General features: G+C 37.8%; 2 protein-coding genes across 6 annotated transcripts in view; both read left to right on the plus strand.

The window, feature by feature from the left end:
* Positions 1-5,361: 5,361 nt before the first annotated feature.
* On the plus strand, positions 5,362-17,921 carry UBE2D1 (ubiquitin-conjugating enzyme E2D 1). Of its 5 annotated transcripts, XM_009325773.1 has the most exons (8): positions 5,362-5,441; positions 8,140-8,203; positions 8,297-8,328; positions 10,544-10,661; positions 11,118-11,195; positions 11,436-11,541; positions 13,866-13,959; positions 17,031-17,921. In XM_009325773.1, exons 4-8 carry the CDS (start codon positions 10,611-10,613, stop codon positions 17,074-17,076), a joined length of 375 nt encoding a protein of 124 aa, XP_009324048.1. In that variant the 5' UTR covers positions 5,362-5,441; positions 8,140-8,203; positions 8,297-8,328; positions 10,544-10,610; the 3' UTR covers positions 17,077-17,921. The 5 variants fall into 5 exon arrangements, with proteins under 5 accessions (XP_009324048.1, XP_009324044.1, XP_009324046.1 ...); XM_009325769.1 differs by lacking the exons at positions 5,362-5,441; positions 10,544-10,661 and adding an exon at positions 6,870-6,939; XM_009325771.1 differs by lacking the exons at positions 5,362-5,441; positions 10,544-10,661 and adding an exon at positions 6,870-6,939 and having other exon boundaries at positions 13,908-13,959.
* A 1,266-nt stretch (positions 17,922-19,187) lies between these two features.
* TFAM (transcription factor A, mitochondrial) overlaps positions 19,188-19,963 on the plus strand; it is a 12,559-nt gene continuing 11,783 nt past the window's right edge. The window contains exon 1 of the mRNA XM_009325966.1: positions 19,188-19,232. Within this exon, the coding sequence (XP_009324241.1) occupies positions 19,188-19,232 (45 nt within the window). The remainder of the gene's footprint in view (positions 19,233-19,963) is intronic.

Below are 19,963 nucleotides of genomic sequence, written 5' to 3' on the forward strand. Positions count from 1 at the left end.
CCCCGTCAGTGTTTTAAACTGTCGTTAATAAACCATCTGAGACGTTTTCCGAGGGTACGGCTGTGTGGTTGTGAAGTAGTGGGTGAAAGTCGACGTTGTGTTAACGGGTTACCTTTAGTAGAGGTGTAAGTAAAGTGTCTGTTGCCAAAGTACCGCGCTCCTGTTGTGCACAGCTTGGTTAGCTCTGTGCATAAGTGTTTTTTCCGCATTAGGAAGTGCTGTCAGCCCAGTACTTGATATGACCTTTGAATGTCTCCCAGTTGTAGAGTTTTTTGACAATGTTTGTAAATGCCCAGGTTTTAATTGTGGAGTAAATTTCTAGATTCCTGTTGTTTGGCAAGACCTAACTGATCATTGTACAGTACAGACAAAAGAAGTGTTATGGATGGTAAACACAGAAGTTTAGTTAAATGGTAGTGCATTGGCCGTATTATAGAATACATGGTATTTTGTTGCTGTTGACGTGCCATGTTTAGTCAGCGTTTGTGCTATCCTCGTTTAGTGTCTGTGATGTAACTTCTTGTTCTGGATTCCCTTTGCTGTTGGAAAATGTTGGTATTACAGAAATAGAATTCTATAATGACCAGCTGACCCTGCAGCGAGCACATTTGGGATACCCTGCAATAGATACAAAGTTATTTGGATGGATTTCTACCAAAAGTCACTAGTTAGGTCTTATGCTACAAATCTTATCATGCCTTTACAGGTAATTTGGGGAAATTTTTGTTACTTCATATCACATATTTGTTGTGACTGTTGCATTTGAACATTGTATAAAATACTAATAAATCACTACAGTGATTTTTCTCTAGCAATAACTCTGTTATGCTTCTACGTATTACGGGACTGCTTTGCCTTTCCTTGGCCTTTTAATTTCCCACATTTTCTTGAATATCTCGTTACCCTTGTGTTTATAAGGAAAGGATTATTCTGAATACCTTCTTTTTCCTCTTGTTCAGTTTCATTCTGCTAATGTGAACAGACAAAGAGAAAGTGGAAAGTCTGGTAGTCTTCTCGTATTTTTGAGTTGGAGTGGTAGTTGTGGTCTTCCAAATGAGGTCCTGGTAGAATAGGATTGTTCTCTGTATTTTTCTCTTACACCATTCCATGTATAATGTTTCTTTCTGCTTTAGAGACTTCTATCTATATATTGGAAAGCCACACCTTTCTTTAGTGTGGTATTTAAAAACTTTATGTTCCATACATGTGAAATTTATGGGTAGACTATTTATGAAAGAGTATCTTTCATCCTGTTAGCCTTATTAGATTCTGCTTCTACTCTTTGAAAATGAAGACGTGCTTACCAGGATGCTGACTTCAAGGTAGTGTAAGATTTCCTGATTATGCAATAACTTCTGTCTGAAACATGAAGAGATGTCAGAGAAGGAGCTACCAGAAGAGTTGAGGTTAGATTCAGAACTGGTTGCCTCTTGCTTCTAGCTTGCAGCAGAAATGACTATTGCTGGTTTTCTTTTTTTCATTAACTACCCACATCACTATCTGCTGCGTTTCCAGGGTAAGAAAAAAATAGTACTAGAGGGATTTGGCCAAGAGCCTGCCTCCTCAGTGGTAGAAGAGAAAAGTGTCAAGGAATAGGATTGTTTCAGATGAAAAGTTAAAATGAAGGGGGAAAGTTTGAAAAGACAAACTATCTTGATGTCACTGTAATATGTAGAGCTTTCCTGAAAATTATGAAATGTATTTGTATGATGGTGTGTTTATCCCATCTAACTTCCTGATGTTTCAGACTGGCTATAAAGGTGGATAGCTATGTTGTATTTCAAGGGTAGGAAGGGATAAGATCTGGAATAGAGGAAATGCTGTAAGGAGTTCATAGTTTCAGAAAGTGCCTAGAGGAACTCTTTGGAGAACAAAGCGCTGTCAGAAAACACAATGGCATTACTTGGGAGCTTGTCAGTCTAGACATACTGTCTCAGTTATGGGTGGTTCAGAATTGTACTTTAACACAGCTAAGGGATTTTGATGGCAAGCTTGAGTGTTTGTTCATAATAATTTTGATAATATGTGTGTTCAGGATGATAGTGCCTACAGAGGAAGCAAAGCTGTAATATGTAGAAATGTTAGTAAGCATTTTTTGTCCCATACCGGTTGGGACTCCAATTTCTAAATAGTATTGCCATTGTGATCTGTGTGGTTTCATTCCATCTTTCATGAATCTGCCTTGAGGGGCTCCTCAAAGGAGGACAGCCTACAGACTTCAAGGCTGTGCACTAATAATGGAAAGATGTATTGTGCTTGGGAGCTTTCTTAAAATACAAGCAACTGAATAACGAACGAACAAGCTGATCATTGCACGTGAAAGTGTATCAACTTAGTGCTAAGGGTGGAAGAGCATTGATGACATGAAGCCCTGCGGTGTAAGCACAGCCGTCAGTGCCACCTCCATGACAAATTCATCTCAGAGTTCTTGGAAGGACGGGGGATTCTTATTCATCTTAAGCTGAGGAGCCTGCATTAGTTTACCTTGTCAGTGCTTTACTCTGCCGTAGCATGAAAGAGAGGCAGTGTATTTCTATGCTGTCAAAAACTTTAGGCTGCACTCTGTGTGTGAGGTAGAATAAACGTTCCTTGGAGCTGGAGTTGCTTCTTTGTAGTCTGTGATGCACCAATGAAAGAATAACTCACGTTTTTATGGGCATCGTAAATTCCAAATGTTGCAGATCGTGAAAACAAAACAAACAGTGTAGGTTTTAATTGGGAAGGTATATTCTGCAAAGAAGCCTTTATTGTTACCACTTCTGGTAATTGAGACACCATGGCTTTTGTGCAAGGTAGAAAATTCAGGCTGACAGGTCATGCAAGTTAGTGTATAGGTCAGTTCTGCCCATCCACCCTGTGCAGAACCATTTTTCTGAGATTCCTGTTCTGAATCCTTTGTTTACATATCTAATTGCAAGTATGCTGTCCTGTCAGTTCAGTATTACAGCTGAGATTGTTTTCATCATAAATCCTATACTTCTGGGTGCTCCTCTAGTGTTAACGAGGGGTTGATGTTATGCTTGTTAATGGCTCAGGCTATTTTGACCTAAGTGCAAAACCAGTATTTACTTTTGTTATACTTTTTTGTTTTACTTTTTAAAAATTGATTTAGAAGAGATTTTGAAACTAGTGACAAACTATTTTATGACACATTTGAAGACTGGTTTAAAAATAGCTGTTGTTTTTATCTTCTTGGTGCATAGTGCTTGATTGTTTCTCTCCCACAACTCAGTAAGAATAGAAGCATTCAAACATTTAGATATGTCAATGAACTATATGTCTGTTTGTTTCAGTATGTGTTTTGTATATGCGTAGACTAACAGGACATACTGACTTGAATATTTATGTTAAAAATAACTTTTGTTACTGTAAATTGACTCAAGTAAATCAAATTTTATCAATATTTGTGGTTTCGATTTTGACTTTAAAATGTTGAGTCACATGCTTCCTTTGGATGGTAATAAACATACTAAGGTAATTTCTTTATTGGATCTGTAATATAAAATGTTTTAATTAGCTTTCAAATCATGAGCTGTGATACCACAGCAATATTTTTTTTCATTAAAACAATGTATAAAAATAGAATATATATTTATTACTAAGACTTACCTTTATATCAAGAAATATTATGATAAATGTTTGCTTTACATTTGCAAAATTTATGAAGAACAGAATCCATTAACTAGTCTAAGTATGATCACTGAGCTTTTTTGGACAGATGGTTCCAAATAGCATTAATATAATAGCAGCAGCGTATGCATGGAGTTGGTAGGAAGGGAGTCTGTTGTCTACAGTGCATTTTGTGCAAGAAATGAATAACATAGCTGGCAGATGTAAAAACCTATATTTTAAATAACGGTGTGGAAAAAGGCTCTGGTTGTGGTTTTGTGTTGCTTAGAGAATTAAAATAGCTTTTAGGGGTGCTGCCTGCACTTTATTTTGGCCTTCTGATAGTCCACAGTCTTTTTTTCTGACTACTTTTTTAAACTGAAAAAAGGAGTCATTTTTAGGGCTTTTTTTTGTTACTACTCATGTTCATAGCCATTGAGTGTCCATGAGTACTATGCTGAGAATATTTATCTCCTTGTTATCAAAGTATCCTTTGCAATCTTGTTCCAGTAGCTTTTTAGGAGAGAAGCCTGACTGCTAATGAAGCATGTAACTGCTAATGAAGCATGTAACTGTTAAACTGGCCTTCCAGTCTTCACCAACTTTATGCTTTTATGAAATACATCCTGTATTATACTTTGACAAAGAGCACTAGTCTGCACATTCAGAAATATTTCCAGCATTTATAGCTTACCATAGCATGTGTTTTACATCTGTTAAACTTGATTTTAAAATTTTTGTCTCATGCTGCCCACAGAGCTCTTTATTCTGCAGTGTGTGTGGTGCAATGAAAGGTGATACTTTGGAGGCTTTGCTGTGTCCATCTCCAGTAATTGTTGTTTAGCATTTGTAGCATTATGCTAATATTCCTTTATTAGCCACACCTGGTCATGGATCCTGCTTACTTTTGTGCTCAGCTGCTGTTCTGTAGTGACAAATAGGAGAAATAGTTTACTGTTGCAACCAGCTAGAGGCATAGAATTAACAGTATTCTATTCTACTCTAGTCTGTAATATTTTCTATGTTTGAGAGGATTAGAAGACTTATTCCCACCACTGTCCTCAGCTTAGCTGTTTTCTCTGTGCAAGTTTATCCTGGCTGTATTGGGATGGTGTGGCATGTGTTCGAGCTCTTGATAGATGCTTTTATGCTGTGACATTCACCAGTGTTTGAAATAACTGATACTTCTATTTGGATCTCTTGCAGACAAAGTTTTGGTTTTGTATATTCTCATAAAAGACGTTGCACTGGTGTACACTGTAATTTGTAGTGTTGACTTTCTCTTTTGAAACTGAATCTGCACTGCTTTGAGTTATAGATCCTGCTTGTTAACCTATGTAGTCAAAGTCTTGCACCAGCATTTTCTATACCAGTAACTAAAAATATCAGTCTAGACAAGGCCTTGAAGTAACCAGACCTGCATCATGCAGCTACGTAGTGATAATCCATAAAACATGGACAAAACTGCGGGAACAAATTAACTTAAAATTACAGGGAAATCTTTAGCGTTGGCTGTTTAATGCCTTACATGCAGTTCTCCTGAACTCCTTGATGAGGTTTCAGCACATTGTGCTTTGTAACTCTTCAGCCTTGTCTCTTCACACAGTAAGGTTTTGGGCTTCTTGCGAAAAGCATCTTTGCTGCTTTGTATAGAGAATTCTTGTATTCAACATCTCATTCTTTTGTGAATGTGTAAAGTCATGAAGCAGTTTTTCTACATCTACTTTAGAGAATCATCACAAGTGTTCTGCGGTGTTCGGCTCTGGACACTGGCAAGTCAGTCTGACTCATGGGGGATGTTCTGACTGTCTGCTTGCATCATTTCAAAAGAGGTAGGAAAGTTTGAAGCCTAAACCTTACAGCTCTCCAGATAATTTTGCTTTGAATATGAAGCTTAGACAGCATAATTAACAGTATAAAGCTGTTTTTATTACAGCTTGATCTGAGCTTCTGTATGTAAAGGCTCAAACCGTTAACACTGTCAAACTCAATTTACAAAGTTTGATCATGGTACCACTTGTATTTTTAAACCACATGAGCTTCAATACATTATTTCTTATGACTGGAAAATATGGCCTGAATTTGCTCTATCAGGATTTTGAAGTTTGGTCTGGCTTTGTTTCCTAGCTGCAGAAGCTCTCTGAATGTGTCCGTGAACATCACTCTCATTTAGTGAAGTTGGCTGAAGAGACCCTTCATTATTAGGGAAATATTAATAACAGGAGTTGATAGCTCTGGGTTTCATCAAAGTATGATTAAAAACATGGTTTTTATCATGGACAAATTTCAGTGCCTGAACAAATTGAAAGTGTATACCTGAGGAGCCTTCCCCAGTTCCTACCAATTCTGAAGTGCACGTGTACATACGAATGAAAACCAATTTGTGTGGTTTTGGACTATGTAAAGACCTTGAGGAAAGCATCTAACAAATGAGTACTGTTATAGACTTGCAACTCCAAAATTAAGTGCTTGCCTAGCAGTTTGCATATGCATAAAGGAATGTTTGCATATATTAGAGACTTTCTGAAGAGTTAAGCTACATATTTTTCCTGTCATTGCCTTTAATTTAGTAGTCAGCCACGACTGCTATAAAACGTGTGATTTCTAGGCTTTGAGCTCTCTGTTTTGGCTAACAGTCTCGCGTAGCTGGCTCATTTTTAGTGGGTGTACAAGAAAATCTCTTGTTGGGTTAGATCTTGAGTTGCAAATTAGAGTAGACAGTGGCTGTAACTGCTCTGCTGCTGGTAATGCTTGTTACAACTCTCGTGACTCCTGGAAATTTGAGACTTGTTGACTCCCTTCGTGTACTGGCAAGGACTTTGCTTTGCATAGCTTACTGGTTCTCTGTATTACTCCCTTAGTGAAATTTGAATCCTCAATTAAAAAGGGAACTGCACTTTTGAAGGGTTTTGCTATTGCCTTTATTAGTCAAAGTCTAGCCTGGAGTGTTGTTTCTGGACCAGCATACAATTTCATCAACAGAATAAAGTTGAGAGCAGACAAGTAACACTAGTTGGCAACCTGAGATATTTCAGTATACATCAAAGAACTGTCTCTTTTATTTTACATCACAAAGATTGTGAGGAGTGACTTCAGAGCAAGTAGTAATACTACTACTCTTACCTGGCTGAAGATATGTTGCAGTGCCTTTCTTTGAATTCAGGGCCAAGAGTGGACCTGTAAGAAGTGTGTCTGAATTTAGGTTCCAGGTCCACGGTAAATTGGGTCCCTTGAAGAGAGAACTGTGTGAGTTGAAATGTTTACTGGATGTCGTAAATGGATAAATATATCACAGCAGTTGAGAAGTGCAGAGGTTTAACGCTTCAAATTGTATGTAAGATCTGACCACACTACATACACGAATTCTACACTTGAGTTAAATTTAGTTCCAATTTAAACCTTGATTTTGGAAGTAGTTGTCTTGGGCAGAAATGATTTTTGGGCAGAAATGTTTCCACCGTTACTCCTTATGCTAAAATCAAGGAGATATTTGCAGACCTGCTTATGGCTATTGTTGACTTAAATGTGTATGTTTTGAGTAATTAGTTGACTGACTTACGAACAGTGGCTTAGCACACATCTTTTAGCTTATTTCAATGGAAGTATTTACACGTAATTGTTAAACTTATCGCAGCACAGTTCCTATCAGCTTAGAATTGGAAAAAGTTGTTTGTTATTAGTACAGTAAAACTTCAGACATCAAAAATGGTATATTAAATTAAACAAAGAAAGTGAACCAACATTAATGCCTGGCTTGTTTTGCATTTGATATCGTGATGATAAATCAGATTAAAAGCTGAGCTGTTTTTGTGTAAATAAATAATAATTTTAAATCATTTGGGACTGTGTGGACTACTGTAAGAGAAATAAATCAGTTTACCTGCAAAAGCTTCTCTGAGTGCTTCTTTTAAATTTAAACTTTCTTGGGGGTTTTTTTAGTTGTCACTTTGGGGGGGAAAAAAAACCCCAAACAACCATGCAGGGAATTAAATCAAGGTATGTTAAATAATGTGTAGAACTAATATTTTTTCCTTTGTTTTCTAGTTTACTTAGGAACCTTTATGTTATCTTTATATCTCATCTCTAGTCAGACAGCAAGCATTCTATGAGCGAGTTTAACTCAGCTAGTGTACGTAGATTAGGCAAATACAGGAAGTTTTTGTAAAATCAAAAGCTAAAGGAACAGTCAGATTAGCACATACATTTATAAATTAAGCAGTGAGTTTACAGAGAAATCGAGAAACCCTTCATTGTCTTCATTTTTTTTCTGTCTCTACTTCAGTATATCCAACTTATTATACCTATAATACTTTCAGATATTAATTTATAGCACAATGTTGTCTTTAGCTGCAGACCTATATGGCAAAAAAACCCTTTCAATGTCAGTGGGCATTTCAAGAGTTGATTTCTTTAAAAATACCACAGGTCTATTTAGTAAAATCTGTTTGCGTTCTCACTTGTGAAGTAACGCTGCTGAGTGGTTTGTATTTTCATGTAGATGTCTTTCAAATATTTGTGTGTTTCTTACAGGAACTAAGTGATCTGCAGCGAGACCCACCAGCCCACTGTTCTGCTGGACCTGTTGGAGATGACTGTAAGCTCTTTGTAGTACATTGTCACAGTTGACTTTTTCTGGATAAGAAAAAGCTTGGAAAATCTCTAATTGTTACATCTTTTTGACTTTCAGTGTTTCACTGGCAGGCAACAATTATGGGACCTGTAAGTATATAATTCATGCCCCTTAGAAAGTAGACCTTGTTTCCCTTTTTGTTACAGAAGGATTCATTTGGGTTTCTGTAAACATGGCAGTCAAATTCAGCTGTGCTATGTACAGATTAAAGATTTAGGGTGGTATTGTTGTTCTTAGTGGTCTGGTACTAGTTTCTTTCTGTAACTCTTCAAAAATCTGTCCTCTTCATGAAGTTAGGAGTGCTTAATCAGTTAGCTGCAATGTTTGTATTGGTGATGGGGGCTGCCAAGTGAAAAGCTTGCTTTTCAAAGGTGATAATCTCAATTCGGGAAGATTCATCCATCTGAAGGGAGGAAGAGTGGGTGTAATCCAATGTTAAAGTTGGTAACTGTAAACAAGAGTGATGTTGCACAGGGTGATTTTGGGGCTTTTAGCTAGAGCTTATTTGATGGCTGTGATGTGGCTCTGGCAAAAACAGATGGCTTTTGCAAACTGTAGGCCAGCAATTGTGGGTACTTGTGGTTTCTGTGTGAGAAAGGCCTGCTTTCCTTGGGTTGAAGGAGATCTCGAAAGACTCCATTTATGACTGTTGTCAAGGAAATGACATAAAGGACAATAAAGCTTAAGAACAGAAAGTTTTAAAGGAAAACTGGAAAGGGTTTCAGCATAAAGAATAAAGAACAACATGACCTGAGGGAATGGGTGTTTATTAATATCATGGTAAGGAGTTTGTGTTCCTAGTGGTTTTGTTTTGGACTTACTAATTTGGAAAGAAGAGTTTCTGGTTCAGATGATGAGCTGAACCACTGTGTGAGTTGAAATTTTGAGGCAATACTTAATCCATTAAGGTGCAGCATCACATGGTGGAGAAAAGTGGAATTGTGACTGCTTTGAGGCTATTTCTGCATTTTCAGCACAGCTGCTCTGAAGCAGTGAAAGATCAGTTACTAATTTGCCAGTGGTATGCTGGAGTCTGTTGTCCAACTTCTCAATGGCCCAGCAGCAACTGAAATGATTGTGGCAAGTTTTTCTGTAGGATACTAATGCTTTTGCCATTTTTCTTTAACAACTGTGTTCTTTCACATACAGAGTCATTCTGATCCTTGCCCTTCTGCTTAAAGGTGAATGGCAAAACATCAAAGTTGTTAAGAGTTAACAAAAGTTAATCATTATGTGCTGATTGCCACCAATAATGTCTCTGTCCTGAATGACTGATGACCTGAGTAAGGGAAATACTAGCACATAAATCCCAACTTAAATTCCACTTTTTTTCTTTGAGCTTGCAATTCACCTTCCATATTCTGTAGTGGAGAATACTCCTTTCTTTGCTTCGGGTTCCTCAGATTTCTCTAGTTAAAGATAAGGCTGAGCAGCTCTCGCCAACCTTTCTCAGCCGTATCTTCCAACAAGTAAAGAACACAGTCAGCATGTTAATTCTTTGTCTTGATAACATAAGGAAATAGGGATGCACATCTGTAGTTTCCTGATGGCCTGATGGAAGCATAGGACTAAAGCTTACCTTCAGAATTCACTTCCTATTTGTGGAAGTAGGGTAACCTCTTCTCCTGTCTATGGGCACTGTCAATTTGTTTTACATACCTTGCTCACAAAACTTTCTGTGACTTCGCTTTGCCTTCTGTCTGACAGTGAACTTTCTCATCTTCAGCTTATTTTAACTTTGACAAATCCATTTAGTATGCAGGCAAGCAGTCCTTTCAAACCTAATTGGAAGTACAGCAGCAATCTCTTCTGCTGTTACCTAATGCTGACTTCTTAGCAATACTATATATAACCTGCCTTACATTGCTACACTGTCTGCATTTTGAATGTGCAAGACGACATGTCTTAGTGGACCATTTGTGACTTTATTTCTTATATTCATCTCTAAAACTAATTTTTGCTCATTTCCAAGGTAAACATTTTATTTAAAAAACAGTCTGCCTTTGCTTCCGTAAGAAAACCCAAAAACTTGATCTTCTGCAGCTTTGCTGAGATTGAGTTCCTATGTTGCTGTTTTAAACTTACCAAGTAATGAGAGAGGTTTTTCTTCTCCTTCCCTTAATCAGAAATGGCAGCACTGCTCTCTATTGTTTAGCATTGAGACTTTCCCCTCACTTTTCTGGTTAATAAAAATGAAAGATTTCCTCAACAGATGACTGCAACAAAGTTATTTCTATCTATTAACTGTGTGCAACCTGGACGTAAACCTGTGCACATGTTCTCTAACAAAATGCATGTTCACAGATTTGTACAGGTCACAAAGATGTTGTGTGTTTTAAAACTCCCTGATGTCATCATGATCAACTGAATTATGTTGGAAAATCCTACTCTTTGCATCTGCAAAGAGAAACCACTTCTTAAGGTAAGTATCTTTGTAGCTTAAGGATGGAGGAGGATCAGAGCAGCTGTGGTGTTGCACAGAGACAGGATTTGGAAGACCTGCTCTGGGTTTTGTATTCCCCTTGGTGCGGTGGAGCTGATGGATCAGCAGTTTTGTAGCTCCACCAGTCAAACACCGCTCCCTCCCTTTCTTTCCCCAAGAAGGGCAGCACTCAGTAGCCATGTTGCACTACTGCAGTAGTAGCCATGGTTGGCTCTACTGTAGCTCTGCAGGCCAGTGGGAGGGTTCAATTCCCTCTGTGCCTTCCCAGTACACAGCCCATAGTGGGCTGTGGCCCATAGCATGGGCTGTGTACTGGGCAAGAAATGGATTTTCTAAGATACTCATAGCTTTGGGAGGTTATCTGCGTTCAGAAGGGAAGCTCCAGAATAGCTGAAATATATTAATATGTTTTGTTTGTTTTGTTTCTTTCCCCAGCCTGATAGTGCATATCAAGGGGGAGTATTTTTTCTCACAGTACACTTTCCAACAGACTATCCTTTCAAACCACCAAAGGTAAGTCCTTTCTCTCAAAACTTACACCATTTTTTGGTCAAAGCTTTGTTTCTGTGTCTTAGTTCTTTGAGGCTTAATTTTGGAAGTTAAAACTAGAAAGGCCAGCAATAGGATACATGTGCATAGTGGATGAACAGATAAGACTGTACGATAGATTGTGTTGGCAGATCAGTATGAGTGTAACTGAAGGGACAATGTTAATTTGATGTTACTTGTTTTTTATTTATTTATTTATTCCAGATTGCTTTTACAACAAAAATATACCACCCAAACATAAACAGTAATGGGAGTATTTGTCTTGATATCCTGAGATCGCAATGGTCACCAGCTCTGACTGTATCTAAAGGTAAACTCACAGATTTGCTAATGGATTTATGAAATTGCATACACTACCATGGCGCTTTTTTGTGTATTACTGCACTGCCTAAGGGTGGCAGTGGGAACTCATTTATCCTGCGTGTTACAGAAGTGGCAAATTCCATTGGAATTCTTGTTAAGATCCAAGATCTTGCACAGTTTATTTGGAGTATCACATTACATAAAATATTATGTGAATGGTGAAGAAATGTTCTAAAACAAGTTGAGTAAGATACTAAATGTCCAATTAGCCTGAAATGCAACTTCTGTATTATAGCTGACTGTGCATGCAGAACTGCAGAGAAACTGGTGAAGAGAGCTTAAAAATCAAATTAATTTGAATGTAAATGGAAAACCCTGATACTGACGTGTGTGGGCTTACCTGATTGCTTATTGATGGCTCTTTGGGTTGCCTGAGCATCCTTGTGTGGGCTCAGATCTTAATTACACTTCATTTTAAAATGAGATAAATTGTTCTGGTTTGCATTCCTCTGTAAGATGAGTTTTTTTAAATGTAGCTGCTTTCAAAGTCATAAGTAAAAGATTTATTAAAATATTCTAGTCCTGTAGTTAAACTTTCTCAAGTTGAACACTAGATTTTTGGAACATTGAGGTTACAGTTAAGCAGTTCTTTTGTTGTAGGCATTTTGTGTCACTTAAAAAGCTGCTTATTAAATCTGGGTGCTATCATTGTTTTTTCTCACCCATCTTCAAAATGCTTAGGCACACTTAGTCATATTACAGAAAGTTCTCATGTGACTCAAAAGGTTAAACAGTATTGCATCTTGCTTATGTGCTTGAGAGCTCTCTAAACCATGTGTCTTTTTTTAGAACAATGTTACTGCATTTGGTGTACGAGCAAGGAAAAAATTGTTAATCTTTGTCCAATGGAAATTGCTCTATGCAAGTGCAATTGCTGTACCTCCTTGGAAGGGCAACTTCTGCTCATATGTAACAACCCTGTGCAGTAATCTCAGAAGCTAAATAAAATTTAAGTTTAATACTGTTTCCTGGTGTAGTTGCTGAAGGCATGAATTACTATTGTGTGTAGCTGGTATTAACTTTCCACAGAAATTGGTTGATTGTTTTATTGCTGAGAAAAAATTGTCTTGTTTCTAGTTATTTAGAAGGTATTTAGCAAATGAGAGTTGGCACTTACATTGTGTTTAACAGTTGGCATTTACAAATGAAAACTCTTTAAGTTTTTACATCTTCAGCACTTTTCTGTGTCTTTACTGCTGAGCGTTCCTTCAGTTATAAAGAGGAGCAGTCTGCTGGTCTTGTGTTCTGATTTGACGTGCTTTTAACGTGCTTGCACATCATATATTTCATAAACTGGAAATTAGCTCAGTGGCTCATGGAAGTTTCTCCTTTACAGTTCTTGTTTTACTGAATCAAAGGATTACAACATACTGATAGCACCTCTGACTGGTGTGACCAAGTATTCTAACCCGATTTTCTAATATTACTGGTGTATTTGGCACTTAATAAAATGAAATATGTCAGTATGAAGTGGTTGAACTCACTACTGGTGAAAATAGATGTTAGTCCGGGCTCTTTTGTAACAAGACAAAGTAAGGAAAAAACCCCTGTTCTACAGCAGATTCTCATTGTAGCATCAAATTCGCTTTCACCATGTGTTTAGAATTGTTTAACTGTGTACTCTTGTATTCATATTAGTTCTGAATATAAAAATAGAAATTTCCTGAGAAGTATGAACTGACAATGTTAGAAAAAGCAAATATCCTTGGTTAAATACCAGGAAATGAATATGGAATTATAAATTAATACCTGCATATAATACTGATGAAGTATTTTCCCAAAATGGAAGTCACACTTCTATCAAATTAAGTGAAATATTCATATGAAGGAGAGAATAACTGTCAGCACAGAAGTGGAGAAGGATATGCACAAATAGAGTATTACATGGCAGTGTAATATTAACAACATTAATTATCTTAAATAATTGTAGATAGAAGAGCTTAGTTTGGTCAAATATTTATAGATAACTATGTAGTCTGTAGTTTGTTTAATGTCCATAGGTTAAAACATGGGAGAGAGATCATTACAAAAGATACAGGTCCGTGGGTTGCAAGTTCTCTAGGCTAGTATCAGGTGTTGTTTACTTAGGACCTAGAAAAATGATGCTGTATAAACATTCCTGAGCAGAACTGCTATGTGAAAGCTTAATACTAACATGCATTATCTTTCCAATCTCCCTTCCACCACCCTTCTTCAGCGTACTGGAATATATTAAAGGATTATGGAAATAAAGCAAACTAACTTGTTTAATCTAGTGTCTCTTTTATTTAGTTTTATTGTCCATATGCTCCTTACTTTGTGATCCTAATCCAGATGATCCTTTAGTACCGGATATTGCACAGATCTACAAGTCAGACAAGGAAAAGTGAGTATAACATATACATATTTGTGTGTTTGGTACTTGCAGATGGTTATCTGCTATGCACCTTCTATCTTAACTTTTAAAGATACTCTTTTCATAGGTTTCTACGGGATTAGATTTTTAAATCTTGAAAATATCAATCAGTGGAATGGCAAGCAGGAAACTGTAGGCGTACACAGCTGTTGGATACTGGTTTTTTTGTACTTAGTTGCATAAAACCTTCACACTTGTGTGTTTATATTCATTGCATGAAAAATAATTTCCCAAATATGAATTATTTGTTGCTACTGTGATCCTCTGGTTGTAAAACCTGTGCCTTTAGTAAGATGTTAGGTATGAACAACAAATGTCTTTTTGACACAGTTTTGTAAACGTAGGGTATACTAATATTCAGTGCTGTTTAGTGCTAAGAACCATTGTCACATTGCAATTCGCAGCATCTTACAGAGAAAAAGAACCTCTCTTACTTTCTGGAACAGCTGTAGAACTTGCAGGAAGTTTCTGATCTTGGGTAGGTAACATGGACAGCGCATAACCGAAGCATCTGGACCAAACCTGAATTTGATTTGAGGAGTTTTAACTCTAAAACTACTATACTGACTGAAACATCTATGCTGGGGTCTTTTACTTACAGTGCGGAATGACCTGGCTTTCCCGAAGTCCAGTTTTAAGGCTTGCTGATTCCTGGTTGTACATCACTCCGAAGGAGGGGTTTGAAATACTGTCTTGTAACTAATACATGGCTGAACCCTCACAATACCGGATAACAGGATTTAGAGGTCACTAGCAAGCCCAATGCTTGGCATAGCAGAGTTTCTTTCTAGAGCAGTACCTTTCTAGAGTGACTCCTTTTGCCACTCAAACTTTGAATAGTGAAACTTATGGATATCTAAGCAGTGATGCATTGATTTCTTAAGAGTTTGTTGCAGTTGTGGGTGGCAGGAAGCTCGGGCCCTTTATTGCACAGATTAGACTGCATGATTTCCAAAGGGTTCCATGGAGGAAATACTATCTGTGTGAGATTTTTCCATCCTTGCTGCTTTCTGCTGATATATCAGATACCTGCTTCTCCTGGGCTTACAAACTTTAAAAACTTTATGCATGGAAAAGGTTACAGAATCAGTGATCCAGGAAGGAAATATTTTGCTTACCCCTGGGAGATTCTGTTGAACTCTGCTGCTATAGGTATTTTGAGCACAATCCAGGATGTAGTCTACAGTCTATCGGCATGGCCTGAGCTGTCTTCTGTAGCAGGGTTTTAGCACCTGTGGGTTTTCTAGGTGTGTGTGGGATTAAGAAAGACTGAAACACAAGATCAATTTAGGATAGTAACAAGGAGTAGGAGTCTCTAAGGTCTTTCCAAATACATCCAGTCCTAATTTGCCAAGAATGGAATAACCTTCCCCAAAATTAATCCGTCACAAGTTTTCTGGTGGCCTTGACAATAAATTAAATAGTCATAGCCATGCAGCACAGTCATTGACAGCCTAATCATCGCTGTTTATCTGACTACTTTTTCAAGCCGTGGAAAAGGTGGTGGATTTAGCTTGCGGCAGGCTTTTTAGCCTTGGTACTTAAGCTGCTTTTTGGTAACCTTGCTGTTAACTATTTTAATTGTTAGACTCTTTGCTTGAGATTCTGTGGAATGTTTGTGATATCCAGGAGAATTTTTCACTTTCTGGTTAACAGCCTGAGAAATTGTTGGGTACCTATTTTTTTAGTAGGTGAGCCATTGAGAACTTCTTGCAATGCATGCTAATGGCCTGTGGTTCATCACATATCACAGGTCCATGAAGATTTGAGTATTGCTTTTACCTTGAGGACTGGATAGAGAAGGAGTGATGTAGGTTACATGGAAGCCTATGGTCTAGTATTTCTCTCCCTAGAGTAGGAATCACTAAAATGACCTTTTTTTGACCGCGTGATGTCTGATACAATCAAATCACATAACCCACTTCTGAAACACGTGAACTCTGTGGCTTGTATTGTAAAGCAGATAGTGTTCAAGTTGAGGATGTTGTACCTCAGCTTCTGTCCATTTGTGTCTCAGCTTTTGTCCATCCACTTACTTAATACAGTGATTTCAGCTATTGTGCCTCCAGTTTTTGAAGGAAGCGAACAAGGGATATTTCTCTATCTCCAAAACTTGAAATTTAATCATTGCAGGAGAAAGTGAGAGAACGTGTAGTCTTGACTATAGCTTTATCTTCTTATGCTAATCACCTATTAAATTTTTTTAATCTCAGCTTGGATTTAGGAAACGAAAGATATGGCTGGTTACCCCTGACATTTATCTGTGGGTATTTTACTATAAGTAAAAATCCAAAGACTTGTATGGTAGCATATTCTTAAGAACAAAACCAGTTAGTACATGACTTGCTATACTGATACTAAGAAATGGATTTAAAAACTTGTCACTGTTTTCTCTGGAGGACCCAGAAGAAAGTGAATCTAGTCTGGAGTGGAATGTAACAAATGTGAGGGGCCAGAGGGAGAGATATTGACTCTCTAAGGACGTTCACCTTTGGGAGTGCTAGTCAGCTTCATATCAGAAGGAAAAGACCCAAGACTTAAAATCTAGTAAAAAATGCTTTTCAGGAAATTTTCAGGTTCTGAAATGCAGAATGGGGAATAAAAAAAATCACTGTGCCTTCTATTCCCACCCTTTCCAAAACCAGTTAATTATACTGAATTTTATGCAACTAAAATGTGTGAACTTTGTCAGACTGTTAATAGCATACACATTTAGGAATAACTGACAACAAATTCCTGTTAAGGTACAAAATAAGGGAGCCAGTTGTGAAATGCAAATTAAGTATGCACAATGATATGCATTTTAATACAGACCTGTGAGATTGGTTTTGAGTTTGAGTCTAAATAGCTTTGATAGGTAGCCTTAGAAACTGAACGTACAGTGGGTATATGTTTCCTGGCTTTTAGACTACTTTAGCATTATTTGAATCAATGCTAAGAGGTGAAAAGCTCAATAACATCTGTATTAAGTAAATATGTGGCCATTGTCAATGTATCACTAACAAGCTCTTCACTGTAATGCCTTCTTTCTGCACGTACAGATACAACAGACATGCAAGAGAATGGACTCAGAAATATGCAATGTAAACTTGTGAAGACTTTTTCATATACCACAGAGTACTGTAAATTCTAGGGTTTTTTTCAAAATTAGAAGGAAATGGAGCACAGTTTACTGCTTCCATGTATCATCATGCCCCTTGAATTTTTTTCACCCATGTAAGTGTGTTTCTGGAGCAAGGGAGAACAAACTTCCAAAAATAACCTTATGACTGTGATAAGAATATTTATCCTCTTTGTATGCTTTGCAGAAGACATTTATTATGGTTTTTAAGAGTTGGACATCTGCATCTTCAGACTACAAGATCCATTATGCAGTTGTAAAGCAACCAAATTATTTTTGCTGGAAAAAGTAGCTGTTCTTGTGTGATGAATACTGTATGTGTGTCAAAGTATGTTGACCATTTCATAAGTGTGCTCAAATTTCATTTTGTTAGTTCACTTATATAATTTGTATTTTTTTTACTATATAGACTAAATATTTTATTTACCATGTAAGTCATTTCATTTTAGACTTACTCGCTTGTGCACAGTATTGACAAGGCACAACTGCTAGTAATGAAAATAATTGGAGTATCCCACCCGTTAGGATATTCTAAAGACTGACTGCAGATTTCTTAAAACCTAAAATGATCTTTGCACTGTAATTCTTTGTATGCTGATTATGGAGAAACACTTGGTTTTGATTCTGTTGCATATACTTGACTTAATTTTATTGCAATGTGAACTAATTGCACTGCTATGTAGAAAGATGTGTAACCGTTTTGTTGCTATTCACAAATGATTTTTGACATGTGGGCAACATAACACTATCACAGACCTTTTACAAATCTAAATGTAGCCTTTTCCATATAAATAAAATGCATTTTCTACTACTTGTCTTGGCTTTTTTTTTAAATCATGCATATCCTTAAAGTGCTTGTTCTAACATTAGCGGATCAAAATATTAAGTGTGCATGTGTCTTGTAGACAAAAGGGAAGATAAAGCCATGCATCGTGTACTACTTAGAACTATTGCAATTTTTACGCTAGCTTTAGCCTAACTTATTTAGCACGCGATGCCCATTGTTTTATATAGGATTTCAACTAGCTTAATGACATGTTACATCTATATTCATTTATGGAGGAAATAACCACAAGTGTTTGAACATCAAACACTTCAGTTAAGGTCGTGTATTTGCAATATCTGAATGTGACAGTAAACTTCTCACGCTTGAAGATAACTTTTCCATTAACTGGCACTTCAGTTGCTTCAGACTATGCATGTGGAAAACCAGTAGTGCTGGAGAGGGGCAGTCTTTTCTTTTAAAGTAGATTAAAAGCAGAAGAATTTTTATTTCCTACCATACATTCTTCTTGGGTATCTGAAAATAAAAATGCATGACTATGGTTTTTCTCTGTATCTTGCACAGGAAAGAAAAGTGACTTGCAGTTGGGAAATTTGTCATCATAAAATAAATTTTTAAGACGACAAAAATATTTGGGTTTTTTGCTGTAATGAATGCCAAACTGGAATTTGGGTTGTGGGCGAGAAGCGTCCACAGTAGGAGCTTTTGTTCCTACCAATGGAATACTCTTACCTTCATGCTTGCTGACTTACTCACTCAAATGGCGTAAGCTGGCCACGTATAGGAAAAAGTCACTTCTGTGCTAGTTTTATCTATGATGGTAGTGATGACTTTTGAAACAAAAGCTTGATGGAAAGTGGCTGTATTGATCTTAAAATATCCTTGTTCACTTCAGATTGTAAGGTGAATAAATGTGGGGGGGGTTGTTATTAAAATGAGTGCTTCATTATACTTGAACTAGGGCAGTGTAGCTAGGAGGGCAAAGCTATTGTTTATACTTACTGCTAAAATGGTCGTAGAAAACTTTGACGGTCAGAATGTGGCCCCAGAGCTTTTATTTTTCCTAGATCGGTAGTAATACGTTTGTACTAGAAGTTATTTAAATGTTTTCAGTATCTGTATTGAACTGTGTGAGATTGGAAGTTTGACTTGCATCTTGGAATACTCCCTTTCTTTTGGTTTACCGATTTGTATCGGGGATGGTTTGAAAACACTTGTACTTCAGCTGCTGATTTTTCTGCTGTGTGCCATACATGCGAGAACGACTTTCCATCACAGTGCGAGACCAGCAGGATGATTGAAAAACCAAAGGCCAACAACACTGAGGAATCGGGGATGGTTTGGAAACACTTGTACTTCAGCTGCTAATTTTTCTGCTGTGTGCCATACCTGCGAGAACGACTTTCCATCACAGCGCGAGACCAGCAGGATGATCGAAAAACCAAAGGCCAACAACACTGAGGAAGGCTTTGTGCTTACAGCACACTTATATACTAAAAAAATAATCCTGTCTTATGCATGTGCTGTTTTAGAGGCATGAAAGCAACTCTTCGATTCTCATGCTTCTCCTATGGGAGACAAAATGCATTAAACTTCATTCTTTCAAAGAGCTGGTCAGGTTTCATCTGCGGAGATAGAACACCTCCGGTACTACTCAGCCAGAGTTCCTCTGTTACCACTTTTTACAGTATGTGCTATTTTAAGGGGGGGGGACGACATAGCTGAAACGTTACCCTACCCTGTGTGGCTGGCTGTGATGGAGAATACGTGCACCATCTCCCGATTTCCTCCTCCCCCCGCCCTTCAGCCCCGCTCAGCGCTGCCCTGCCTTCCGTTTCGGGCAGGCGGACGCCACGCGTGCTCTGCCGTCGGCAGCTTGCCCTTGCCGGGACACGGGTGACCCCGCACTGCTGGGGTTTGGCCGCAGCCCGTCGCCTTCCGCTTAGTTGGTTTCTGGTCTCTGTATCGTTTTCCGCCGGCAAACGCTACCCGAGGCCTGAAGGGTAATAAACGTGAAGAAGACTCCAGAAAGAGGCTCCTGGCGCGTGTAAACGAAGGGGGCGCCGGCG

The sequence above is a fragment of the Pygoscelis adeliae genome, unplaced genomic scaffold (assembly GCF_000699105.1).
Source record: "Pygoscelis adeliae isolate BGI_AS28 unplaced genomic scaffold, ASM69910v1 Scaffold4, whole genome shotgun sequence".
Classification (NCBI taxonomy): Eukaryota; Metazoa; Chordata; class Aves; order Sphenisciformes; family Spheniscidae; genus Pygoscelis; species Pygoscelis adeliae.

Bases quoted from the DNA above. Each gene is read 5' to 3' on its own strand.
- UBE2D1 (XM_009325769.1), top strand. From the start codon at position 6,886: ATGGATAAATATATCACAGCAGTTGAGAAGTGCAGAGGTTTAACGCTT. The intron at 6,940-8,139 runs GTATGTAAGATC...TGTTTCTTACAG, and splicing joins GAGGTTTAACGCTTCAAATT to GAACTAAGTGATCTGCAGCG. The intron at 8,329-11,117 runs GTAAGTATATAA...TTCTTTCCCCAG, and splicing joins AGGCAACAATTATGGGACCT to CCTGATAGTGCATATCAAGG.